Genomic DNA, 13,827 nt, shown 5'->3' on the forward strand with positions numbered 1-13,827 from the left:
TCTCTACCTGACCATTACAGTCGTTGTCACATTGATGACTATTCAGCATGTATGAACATATTTTGTAGACCCAGAATAAGTAAAGCTGCTTACTTTTGATAAACAGCGCACAGGAGTCCTCTTGTATCCACATGCTCATGTAAGTCAATGGAATGCCGTCCAGGTCATTTCCTATTGGCTGTCTGTATTTTTCCAGATGTTTCCACCGTCTGCATAAATGTACTGCAAATGATTTAAGGTGCAGAGAAACACTGCGCTTAGTTCTAAGACACCGACAGCAATCTAGGGAGGAAATATTGGGAGAAATGTCTCTGGTTGTTTATTTTGTGGTTATATTCTTATGTCTCGGATTTATGGATCAAGAGGCAAATGGAGCTTTCATGCAGAAGTTGGCAAAGAAGAAACTTTGTGCTGACGACGAATGTGTTTGTAAGTCTGCCAGGAGAGTAAATTTTAATGTAGTTATTTTTTTTTCTAAACTGATGTTACTGGGGCTTTATAATCTCTTGATAAATGTTCTTTATTTTATTACCAGGCCTTTTTTTTCTAACGACTGCATTAATATTGGATCTTTCTAATTTCCCATTTTTAACTTGAATGTCTATGAGATTATTTCCTTCCTCGCAGAATTCTAAGTTGATGCGGTTACACTTACAATGTCTTGTAAAGTCATCTTGTCTTGGGGTTTGTACTAAGATTAATGTATGTAGTGTATATGTAATGCACCCATGCCCTTATGTATGAAAACCCTGGGATCCTATCCAGCTTTATTATTTTCCTTTATTTGAGTATATTATTTATGTACCTTTATTTTTTCACACTATGTAGTAAAGATATTGCTATTGGCAGGGGGATTTTTCATTTTACTCTTGTTTCCTCTTCTCAGATACAGATTTATGTGCATACCGACGGAGGAACAAACTTTGAATATGAATTAAGGCTAAACAACCTTTTTGGCCAGTTTAAGTTTGTGGAAATTTTACTGAAATAAGCTGGTAGGTCTTTATTTTTTATGTCTTTTAGACGCTATATCCCTTGGGAAGGCTTTGGATGATTACAATGCTCCAGACTGCAGATTTATAAACATCAAGAAAGGCGAACTGGTCTATGTCTACACTAAGCTAGTAAAGGAAGATGATGATGCAGGAGAATTCTGGTCTGGAAGTGTAAGAGTATATTTTATTATGTTTCATTTGGAAATGTATGCAATATACTAGATTTTTGCAAACCTATTTGCAACATTTGTATGGCCATCTCCACCATTATAGCAAGTAAATACTAGACCCATTTCCTCTTGCTAAATCAACTTTCTTATTGCAATGTGGCTTTTGGCTATGGAGGGTTATTGTAATTATTTAGTAGAGTACAGGTGTTTGAAGATTTTACATACATTTTTTTTGTATTTTGGTTACTCATATTCCATCCTGTTTAGAAATTTGGCACATACTGTAGGACTTGATTTGGAAAGGACACATGCAAGCTGGCACAGACTTTAGCCTGTTTAACTCTGTTGCTTTGTCTTACTATGCATTTTTAAAGGGAAGCTATCAGCATGAAAACACAGTCAAATCTGCAGGCAGATTGTTATAGAGCTGGAGGAAGAAATCACAGATCCGACCAGTCAACTGTCAGTAAAGTCAAGATGTCAACCAGAGGTAATTAATAAGTAGCGTCACAGCAGAAGTGAAAAATTGCCCCATAAAACGTAACCTTTAATAGTATTCATGAAAATGAAGAATTAACCCCAGTAAAAAAATAAAACGACAACATCCCTACACTTGCCCTGCCTGAGAGCGGAACTGATGCCCTCACAAGGGCAATCCCACTGTCTTCTTAGCTTTCCCTGTATTACCCTGATACCACTAAAGTCCAAGAAGGCAGGGGTCGCCAGATATAGGCTCGAAAAATTATTTACGTACTGTATTTTAGTCAGTCACTGGTACCTTGGTACATAATATTCATAGGGCATCATAGGAAAAGGTAGATACATCGTCCAGCGTAAAGTCCTCAAATGTCTAGACAGCAGTAGGGTTCACAGCTGTCTAGATATCATCAGCTAAGACAATACCCCGTCAGAGGGGAAATACACACAGATGGTATATATGAATTATGTAGTCACAGGGTACCACCTGCTTTAAAATGTAGCCTTTATTGTATTGTCCGTATAAAATAACTAACTCTGATATATAACAAACACACAAAGAGAAGAAAAAGAAAATCGACACTTGATGACTGGATAAGCAATGGATGCTCTAAGGGGATTGTTTCTGTTATACAGAGAGGTCCCTTTAGACCAATCAATTCTAGGCAAGATGACGACTGTTGAATTGGGCCTGTCCCTAGGAGTGGCCCTAGGATATTTGGTCCTGCCTAAAAAACGGAATAGCCGCCCCGATAAGGGCGATCCCGTGTTCAGGAACCTCCTGTATTGCCCTGGTTTGTCCCTGTTCGATGACAGTTGGACTGGGTCTGACCACGGTCCCTTAGGTGATGACCTGATCTAGGTACAGAAAACAATAAAGATATGTATACAAATTGTTGCACCATATACGTATATGCTAAATCCACTGTGTCATTATGGTAAGAGAAAAAAAAAGGTATTCTGTGATACACATAAATGGCTGCTACTTGGTGCTCACATTGGTGTACTCCTACAGCGCAGCCGTACGATGCCAATATGCACTATTGGTATGAATATATAATCCCAAAAATGCACTATTGGTATAGATATACACTCACCTAAAGAATTATTAGGAACACCTGTTCTATTTCTCATTAATGCGATTATCTAGTCAACCAATCACATGGCAGTTGCTTCAATGCATGTAGGGTTGCGGTCCTGGTCAAGACAATCTCCTGAACTCCAAACTGAATATCAGAATGGGAAAGAAAGGTGGGCTACAACAGCAGAAGACCCCACCGGGTACCACTCATCTCCACTACAAATAGGATAAAGAGGCTACAATTTGAACGAGCTCACCAAAATTAGACTGTTGAAGACTGGAAAAATGTTGCCTGGTCTGATGAGTCTCGATTTCTGTTGAGACATTCAAATGGTAGAGTCCGAATTTGGCGTAAACAGAATGAGAACATGTATCCATCATGCCTTGTTACCACTGTGCAGGCTGGTGGTGGTGGTGTACTGGTGTGGGGGATGTTTTCTGGGCACACTTTAGGCCCCTTAGTGCCAATTGGCCATCGTTTAAATGCCATGGGGCTACCTGAGCATTGTTTCTGACCATGTCCATCCCTTCATGACCACCATGTACACATCCTCTGATGGCTACTTTCAGCAGGATAATGCACCATGTCACAAAGCTCAAATCATTTCAAATTTGTTTCTTGAACATGACAATGAGTTCACTGTACTAAAATGGCCACCACAGTCACCAGATCTCAACCCAATAGAGCATCTTTGGCATGTGGTGGAACGGGAGCTTCGTGCCCTGGATGTGCATCCCTCAAATCTCCATCAACTGCAAGATGCTATCCTATCAATATGGGCCAACATTTCTAAAGAATGCTATCAGCACCTTGTTGAATCAATGCCACGTAGAATTAAGGCAGTTCTGAAGGCAAAAGGGGGTCCAACACCGTATTAGTATGGTGTTCCTAATAATTCTTTAGGTGAGTGTATAATCCCTATGCGTTTCGCCCATACCAATGACCTGGGCTCATCAGGGAATATATCAGTTCAATAGCCTGATCAGTATTTACATGAATGGGACACAATCTTCCTCATCATGAATGACATTAAATTAAAATTGTCACCAGTGTCAGGCTGTAAATCATTGCAGTCATACACTACCAATCAATACTCTGGATAGTACAGTCAAAGAAAGACAACAACAATAGACAGAGTCAAAGCCCTATATGTATTTAGGGGATAAATATAGCCCCTTTGAAGACACAGATATGTAGACACTGTACCATATCCATTTATGCACTAGTCAAGTGCCTGCCAATCACATACAGCAATATTTGCACTAGTCAGTTTGTGCACACCATAACATAATGAATAATTATGGTCCTTATGGTACTTGCGTGTCCAAGGTGACTACATGGGGATGGTTGCAAGGTGTCGCAGACCACCTGCTTCTGGCCGGCTTGGCCAGTGGTGGTCAGCGCCGGTGCCCCAACGGATCCAATGTGAGGTTAGATATCATCAGATAAATTAGGTCCACAGGTCTACAGAACAGAATAGATCCACAGCTGTCTATCTAGGAGGCTCCATCCAACAGATGATATCATATAATCCTTAAGTGTAATATCAAAATGATGTACCTTAGCTGCTATTGAACACTAAATACTGGACATACTGGCACTATAACTGCAGATATTGATTAACACAGAGGGATGTTATCTGGTCTATTTTTTCAGTAGACCTGACGTCCATTTCTGTACTATGAGTCTATGAGTCCCTGATGAACCCCAGACTATTGACAAACCGGAGGGGAAAACATGTCAGATCTGATGATGTCTAGACAGCTGCGAATCTATTCTGTTCTATAGACACAATTCTGCTGCCCCCTTTCGTCATCCTCACCCAGTTCTGAATCCTCCTTCTGCAGATGTCAGGTGGAGGAGCCGGAGCATCTCTTCTCCTACATAGCCCAACATACCTCTTACATCCAGTGATGTCACCTTTGTTGTAGACGTTCTCTTTCCTCATCTTCTCCATTCAGACCAGACCGCCATGATGATTCTTCTGCCATCTCCCTTCTCTGCAGAGATTGAGAAACAGACATTAGTTTCCTGCAACCCCCAATACTATACTGCAGAAACAGTCCCCCTGGAAATACTACTACCACACAGATAGTGCCCCCAATACTGTACCCGCTATGCCCCCAATACTATACTGCAGAAACAGTCCCCCTGGAAATACTACTACCACACAGATAGTGCCCCCAATACTGTACCCGCTATGCCCCCAATACTATACTGCAGAAACAGTCCGCCTGGAAATACTACTACCACACAGATAGTGCCCCCAATACTGTACCCGCTATGCCCCCAATACTATGCTGCAGAAACAGTCCGCCTGGAAATACTACTACCACACAGATAGTGCCCCCTTAAACAATTATTGGCACACAGTGCTCTAAAAAATAACTGCGCCCAGACACTAATAGTATAAAGATAATGTCCCCCAAAAATAATTGTGCTAAGCTGATACTATGCCAGGGTGCCCCCAAAGTAACAGTGCTCCCCAAAATCCCACCAATAGAAATAATTCTCTGCCAGAGCACACTTAGTAGTAATAATGCCCCTATAGTGCCCTAGTAATCATGTTCTTCATAGCCCCTAGTAGTAGTAAAGCTCCCCATAATACCGCCTAGTAGTACTAATTTTCCCTATAATATGACAGTACATGAAATACCCCCGCTTAGTGCCCGCAGTTGAGCTAATGTCCCCAAAATGTATGCCAGTATAAAATACCCCTATATAGTGCCCCAGTAAATGCCCTCATACTGCTCCTCTCCCCCTTCCCCATAGTGTCCCCATAATATGCCAGTAAAAAAATGCCCCTTAGTGCCCCCAGCAGATGCCCCTATAGTGCTCCTCTCCCCGACAATGTACCAGTAAAAAATGCCCCCTTAGTGCCACCAAATGCCATAGTGCCCCCCATAATGTTCCAATATAAAAGGCCCCTTTAGAGCCCCCACTTCCCCATAGTGCCCCCAAATAATGCCCCTATAGTAGCACCAGATGCCCCATAGTGCTGCTCTCCCCTATAGTGCCCCCCCAGAATGTGCCAATAATTAAAAAAAAAGCCCCTTTAGAGCCCCCAGTTACCCCTATAGTGCTCCTCTCCCCCATGGTGCCCCCCCATAATGTGCCAGTAAGAAATGCCCCCACAGTGCCAGCTCCTCCAATAGTGCCAGCCCTCCCCCATAGTGCCAGCTCCCCTTATAGTGCCAGCCCCCCCATAGTCCCCCCATAGTGCCAGCTCCCCCTATAGTGTCCCCCCATAGTGCCAGCTCCCCCTATAGTCCCCCCCATAGTGCCAGCTCCCCCTATAGTCCCCCCCATAGTGCCAGCTCCCCCTATAGTCCCCCCATAGTGCCAGCCCCCCCTATAGTCCCCCCATAGTGCCAGCTCCCCCTATAGTGCCCCCCATAGTGCCAGCTCCCCCTATAGTCCCCCCATAGTGCCAGCCCCCCTTATAGTGCCAGCTCCCCCTATAGTGCCCCCCATAGTGCCAGCTCCCCCTATAGTGCCCCCCATAGTGTCAGCTCCCCCTATAGTCCCCCCCATAGTTCCAGCTCCCCCTATAGTCCCCCCATAGTGCCAGCTCCCCCTATAGTCCCCCCCATAGTGCCAGCTCCCCCTATAGTCCACCCATAGTGCCAGCTCCCCCTATAGTGCCCCCATAGTGCCAGCTCCCCCTATAGTGCCCCCCATAGTGCCAGCTCCCCCTATAGTGCCCCCCATAGTGCCAGCTCCCCCTATAGTGCCCCCATAGTGCCAGCTCCCCCCATAGTGCCAGATCTCCCCCCCATAGTGCCAGATTTCCTCCTCATAGTGCCATATCTCCCCCCATATTGCCAGATCTCCCCCCCATAGTGCCAGCCCCCCGCAAAGAAGAAAAAAATAAATAAATACTTACCTCCATCAGCAGCGATGCCAGCCTGTGTCCCTGCTGTGTGTGTGTGCTGCCGGCTCAGGCGTCGCGATGATAATGACGTCATCGCGCTGCCTGAGCTGGCCTCCGATAGGCTGCAGGCATTAGTGCCTGCAGCCTATCAGAAGAACAGGGGAGGGACACGCCTCTCCCTCCCCTGCCCCACAGCACGGCCGCAATTACATCCAGGGCCGCGCCGCCTGTGGTGATCGGCGGTGCGGCCCTGAAGAATTAAAAAAAAATTTTTTTTTTTTTTTTTTTTTTTTTTTTTTTTAGACGGGCGGCCCAGCGGCCGTTTATTTAGGGCGGCCTGGGGGGCAATTGCCTCCCTGCCCCCCGGCCCAGCCCGCCCCTGGCCAGAGGGGGATAAATGTCTCTGTGTAGTAGGTAAAGTAGTGTCAACGGTGTCTCCTACCTTGGTACGGCTGGACTCCTGGATCCTGGCTCACTTGCAATAAATTGAGTGTGGTCAGTAGGAGTAATTGAGGAATGATTGAGATCCAGACAGGAGATATAATCCAACTTGTCTTTACTGAATGGCAACAGAAATCCATACGAGTTACAGCTTTAGTCTTGGGTCCCAGCAGGTATTGGCAATATGTGGCAGGAATCTATATATATTCTGCTTCTTGTCATATGCCTAGTGAATCTGGCAGGTATTTATCTTCTGCTCTGTCTGTCGTCTGCTTGATGTGGGCCTGACTAGCTGGGCCTGACCACCTACATCCAGTGTACATTTTCTGTAGACGCTGTGGACAGTGACATTACCTGCGCTACATCTCCTGTATAACGTTTGCGCATACTAAAAATAGCTGTGACATCCAGTGTACTTTTTCCGTAGATGCTGGGGACAGCGACATTATCTGCGCTGCATCTCCTGTTTAAATTGTGTGAATAATAAAAATATCTTTGACATCCAGTGTACTTTTTCCATAGACTGTGTCTGCTGCGAACAGTTATATTACCTGCGCTACATCTCCTGTATAACGTTTGCGCATCCCAAATATCTGTGACATTGACTGTCATTTTTTCTTAGCCGCTGGGGACAGCAGCCACATTACCTGCGCTACATCTTCTGTATAACGTTAGCCGCTGGGGACAGCAGCGACATTACCTGCGCTACATCTCCTGTATAACATTAGCCGCTAGTGACAGCAGCGACATTACCTGTGCTACATCTCCTGTGTAATGTTTGCGCATACCAAATAGCTGTGAAATTCCCTGTCATTTTTTAATAGTCGCTGGTAACAGAGACATTACCTGCGTTACATCTCCTGTATAACATTTGCACATCCTAAATATCAGTGACATTCAGTTTAATTTTTTTTTGCGCATACACTTACAAAACCTGAGCTACTGTACGTGTGACATACTTGCAAGCATATATACCATTTAATATGCAGAAGACGAGCAGTAAGGGACAAGGAAGTGGCCGTGCTGCTGATGGTGTACGCAGAGGCCGCGGCCCTGGGCGTGGAGAAACTGTGCCTGGTGCCAGAGCACAAGGAACACACTCATCCACGATACCTATCTTCATGTCCCAGATTGCAGGGCGGCGCAGGACACCACTCTCAAAGTCACACCAGTGCGACCAGGTGGTCGGTTGAATTGCAGTAGATAATGCTTCCAGTTGGTTAAGCACCACCCTGTCTTCCACAAAGTCCAGTCTCAGTAGCCAAGAGTCTGGTTAACAGAATCCTCACCCTGATCATCCTTCCTCCCACCATGGAGAGTATTGCCAAACAAATGATCCCACACTTGGAAATTCCAAGGAGCTCTTTTCATCGCCATTTCTTGATTTGGGCCTCTCGCCAAGCCCGCTTGAAGAGGGACATGAGGAGATTGTGTGCACTGATGACTAAAGTCTTTAGCATCCACAGTCACAAGAAGATGACATTGGGGAATGGCAATTAGTGTTTCACGAGGTGGATGATGATGATGAGACACAGTTGCCAATAAGTCAACGGCAATTAGTGTCTCAAGAGGTTGATGATGAGGATGAGACACAGTTGTCAATAAGTGAGGTTGTTGTTAGATCAACAAGTCAGGAGGATGAGCAGAGTGAGGAAGTGGAAGAGGAGGTGGTGAACAATAAAATCACTGACCCAATCTGGGAAGGTGGCAAGCCGAGCGAGGACAGAAGTACAGAGGGGGAGGGATTTGCAGCACCGCAACAGGCTGGAAGAGGCAGTGGGTTGGCAAAAGGGAGAAGGCGGGCCGCACCAAACAGGCCCGTAACTGTTCCCCGGAGCACCCTCTTGCGGCAATCTCCCTTGCCAAGGGGTATGTGTTCTGCAGTCTGGCGCTTTTTTGAGGAAAGTGCGGATGATAAAAGAATTGTCATTTGCAAACTGTGCCAAACCAAAAAGAGCAGGGGCGTGAATACTAGCAACCTCACAACCACCAGCATAATCCGCCACATGGCAATAAAGCACCCTAATAGGTAGGCCGAACGCCTGGGTCCACAATCAGTGTCTGCGGGTCATACCACTGCCTACTCTTCCCCTGTGTTACGTGCTGGCCAATCTGCTGTCCAAGACACAGGCCAGGATGCCTTCTGCCCTGGACCTTCGCAAGCACCATCAGCTAGTACATCCACTTCTGTGTCCCAGCGCAGCATACAGATGTCAATACCCCTGGCCTTAGAATGAAAGTGCAAATACCCGGCCAAACACCCACAGGCCATAGCACTAAATGTGCACCTGTCAAAATTGCTGGGCCTGGAAATGTTGCCGTTTAGACTTGTGGACACTGAGGTTTTCCACTGCCTGATGGCGGTGGCCCTCCCTCGTTACTCAGTCCCAAGCCGCCACTATTTTTCCCAGTGTTCCATCCCTGCTTTACACCAGCATGTGTCCCATAACATCACCCGTGCCCTGACCAAAGCAGTTATTGGAAAGGTCCACTTAACGACTGACACATGGACAACTGCTTTTGGCCAGGGACGCTACATTTCCCTGACGGCACACTGGGTGAATGTTGTGGAGGACTGGAGCGAGTTGTACCCTGCGATGGCACAGGTGCTACTGACGCCAAAAATTGCGCGCCCTACTTTCATCAGGATTTCCGCCACCACCTACATTAGTGGCTGCAACCCCCCATTCTACTCCTCCACCTCCTCCTTCATCATATCAACATGCTTATTAGGCTGCCCTCGCTGCTAATATTTTAGAGGGTCAGCTCAGCCGCAGGCCCTCAACCATAATTTTTTTGATGGTCAGCACAGCAGCAGGCCCTCGCCCATAATTTTTTCCATGGTCAGATCAGCAGCTGGCACTCGCCCCTAATGTTTTAGAGAGTAAGCTCAGCAGCAGACCCTCAACCATAATTTTTTCGATGGTCAGCTCAGCAGCAGACCCTAGGCCATAATTTTTTTCATGGTCAGATTAGCAGCAGGAGCTGGCCCTCGCCCCTAATGTTTTAGAGCGTCAGCTCACCAGCAGACCCTCAACAATATTTTTTTCGATGGTCAGCTCAGCAGCAGACCCTCAACCATAATTTTTTTGATGGTCAGCTCAGCAGCAGGCCCTCGCCTATAATTTTTTCCACGGTCCGATCAGCAGCAGGCCCTCACCCCTAATGTTTTAGATGGTCAGCTCAGCAGCAGGCACTCGCCCCTAATGTTTTAGAGGGTCACCAGCAGGCCCTTGCTCCTAATGTTTTTGAGGGTCACCAGCAGGCCATCAATCATCATTTTTTAAGGCTGTGTATGATGCCCTCCTTTATGTGTAATAAAGGGTGTATTGGAGTGCCGGTTCCTTGTAATTTTTGGCAGCCCTTTCACCTAGTGCATAGGCTTTATGAGTGTAGGAGTCCCACTACCTGAACAATTGTACCACAATGTGAATAAGGCACTCCAGGTTGTATCGGAGTGCCTCTTCCTTGTTATTTTTGGCAGCACTTACACTTTATATACAAGTAAATATACAGGAAAGAATGTTTCCTAACAATTTTTCCTCTAAAATTGATTTTATCTTCGGTTCTGTGCGTATTATTGTCAGTCTGTAAAAGTGGCGTACTACTCGAAAAACATTGTTCCCAGCAGCAACCTGGGAGTCCAAGATGCATCCAGACATCCTCCCTATGCTGTTCCCAAACCATTTCAGTGGTGTTTCCATCAAGTTCTGACCTTTTACTATGAACCAGACACCCTCCCCTCTTCAGAGCAGGGGGTGCCTGGTTTAATGCTCGGGTTGTCCCATTGACTTCCATTGTGCTCGGGTGCTCAGTAGAGCACCCGAGCATCCCGAGATGTCCTACTCGAGCACCTGAGCACCAGAGCACTTTGGTGCTCGATCAACACTAGACATTGTAGATTTTTTTTTTACTGAGGTTCATTTTTAATATTTATATGGATACTATTAAAGGTAACATTTTAGGGGGTAATTTTTTGTTTCTGCTGTGACACTATAGAGCTGGGATAGCTTAGAATATTGATATATAGTTTGTAAGAAAATATTTAGTAAAACTTCTCATGCTGTATATTTATTTCAATTCTTAAGAGTCCAGTGGGTGGTCCTTCTCAGTGACTGACAGCTAACTCTGCATGACTAAAGCATACAAATTCAATAGCTGCAAGACCTTCTGGCGGCAGCTTATCCCATTAACCAAAAATTTCAGCAATGGGGTATTTATACATTAACATTTGTAGCCTGTCTGCTGTATTTCACATGGTGTAGGATAGCTTTATCTCTATATCCTGCCAACTATTAGAACCAGACTTTCAGTTTCATATTCTCTTTCTGTATTATTAATCAAATATTCCTCAATGGATTTGCTTGCATATAAGGTGGCATAAAAGAATTTGTCAGCCATTGATGGAATTTTATTTCACATCCTATATGCCGATGTGAACTGAAAAAATGTAATCTGCCCTCTTCCATATATATCACTCAATATATGCAGAAACATATGAATAATTAAAGGCTCACTTTTCAGAAGAAGAAAAAGTGTCTAATCGTTGCTTGGTTTTCAAGGTTCATTGAAATGGACCGTCAGAAAAGAGTATGAATGTACAGGTCCTTCTAAAAAAATTAGCATATTGTGTTAAAGTTCATTATTTTCTGTAATGTACTGATAAACATTAGACTTTCATATATTTTAGATTCATTACACACAGCTGAAGTAGTTCAAGCCTTTTATTGTTTTAATATTGATGATTTTGGCATACAGCTCATGAAAACCCAAATTTCTTATCTTAAAAAATTTGCATATTTCATCCGACCAATAAAAGAAAAGTGTTTTTAATACAAAAAAAGTCAACCTTCAAATAATTATGTTCAGTTATGCACTCAATACTTGGTCGGGAATCCTTTTGCAGAAATAACTGCTTCAATGCGGCGTGGCATGGAGGCAATCAGCCTGTGGCACTGCTGAGGTGTTATGGAGACCCAGGATGCTTCGATAGCGGCCTTAAGCTCATCCAGAGTGTTGGGTCTTGCGTCTCTCAACTTTATCTTCCCAATATTCCACAGATTCTCTATGGGGTTCAGGTCAGGAGAGTTGGCAGGCCAATTGAGCACAGTAATACCATGGTCAGTAAACCATTTACCAGTGGTTTTGGCACTGTGAGCAGGTGCCAGGTCGTGCTGAAAAATGAAATCTTCATCTCCATAAAGCTTTTAAGCAGATGGAAGCATGAAGTGCTCCAAAATCTCCTGATAGCTAGCTGCATTGACCCTGCCCTTGATAAAACACAGTGGACCAACACCAGCAGCTGACATGGCACCCCAGACCATCACTGACTGTGGGTACTTGACACTGGACTTCAGGCATTTTGGCATTTCCCTCTCCCCAGTCTTCCTCCAGACTCTGGCACCTTGATTTCCGAATGACATGCAAAATTTGCTTTCATCCGAAAAAAGTACTTTGGACCACTGAGCAACAGTCCAGTGCTGCTTCTCTGTAGCCCAGGTCAGGCGCTTCTGCCGCTGTTTCTGGTTCAAAAGTGGCTTGACCTGGGGAATGCGGCACCTGTAGCCCATTTCCTGCTCACGCCTGTACATGGTGGCTCTGGATGTTTCTACTCCAGACTCAGTCCACTGCTTCCGCAGGTTCCCCAAGGTCTGGAATAGCAGTCAGGTCGGCAGTCTTACCCATGATTGCGATTTTGAGTAATGAACCAGGCTGGGAGTTTTTAAAAGCCTCAGGAATCTTTTGCAGGTGTTTAGAGTTAATTAGTTGATTCAGATGATTAGGTTAATAGCTCGTTTAGAGAACCTTTTCATGATATGCTAATTTTTTTAGATAGGAATTTGGGGTTTTCATGAGCTGTATGCCAAAATCATCAATATTAAAACAATAAAAGGCTTGAACTACTTCAGTTGTGTGTAATGAATCTAAAATATATGAAAGTCTAATGTTTATCAGTACGTTACAGAAAATAATAAACTTTATCACAATATGCTATTTTTTTTAGAAGGACCTGTACAGTAAGAAATATCTGCCTATTGTATTTTACGTATTTAGCCCTATGCAAACCGTTTTCCTTATATTGGGTGGAGATGGCCATCACTTAAAAAAACTCCACTAAAGATAGACAGTTATTTAATTTGTCCTGTGTATGTATTTGGGAAGGTTTCTTTTCTCTTCTTGAGATGTAAGATGACCATACAGGTGCAATAGGTGATTAAAGCTCTTATAAGAGACTTATAAGCTTTTTTTTTTTTAAACGCTCCGATTAGCAAAGCAAGGGCGGAGGCTCGGTTTCAGAAGATCATCAGTGTTTATTGTTTTTGGCGTGTGTATGACTTTTTGATCACTTTTTATAAACATTTTTGGGGAAGGTGAAGTGACAAAAAATTGTTAAATCAGTGATTTTTTTCCCCCATCACATTATGCACTGTTTATATTTTAATAGTATGGGCGTTTTTGCACGCAGCGATGCTTGATATTTATTTTTTGGGAAAGGGGGTAATATACAGTCCTGATCAAAAGTTTAAGACCACTTGAAAAATGGCAAAAAATCATATTTTACATTGTTGGCTCTTAACAAGATTCCAAGTAGAGCTTCAACATTCAACAGAAATAAGAGTGAGACAAAACATTTTTTGAGCATTCAATTAATTGAAAATAATGATTAAACTGAAACAGGCTGTTTTTCAGCTGATCCAAATTTTAGGACCACATGCCTTTAAAAGGCCAAATCTGTGCAAAGATGTGGATTCATTGTCATTTTCTGTCAGGTAGTCACACGTTGTGAT

The 13,827-nt window shown here is 44.2% G+C and overlaps 1 protein-coding gene across 1 annotated transcript in view; it reads left to right on the forward strand.

Annotated features, from left to right (window-relative positions):
* The first annotated feature begins 277 nt into the window (after window positions 1–277).
* Window positions 278–13,827, forward strand: part of OTOR (otoraplin) — a 47,735-nt gene continuing 34,185 nt past the window's right edge. Inside the window, exons 1-2 of the mRNA XM_044292483.1 lie at window positions 278–429; window positions 1,024–1,166. Coding sequence (XP_044148418.1) covers window positions 306–429; window positions 1,024–1,166 — 267 coding nt within the window. The 5' untranslated portion in view covers window positions 278–305. The remainder of the gene's footprint in view (window positions 430–1,023; window positions 1,167–13,827) is intronic.

This window comes from Bufo gargarizans, chromosome 4, assembly GCF_014858855.1.
Source record: "Bufo gargarizans isolate SCDJY-AF-19 chromosome 4, ASM1485885v1, whole genome shotgun sequence".
Lineage (NCBI taxonomy): Eukaryota > Metazoa > Chordata > Amphibia > Anura > Bufonidae > Bufo > Bufo gargarizans.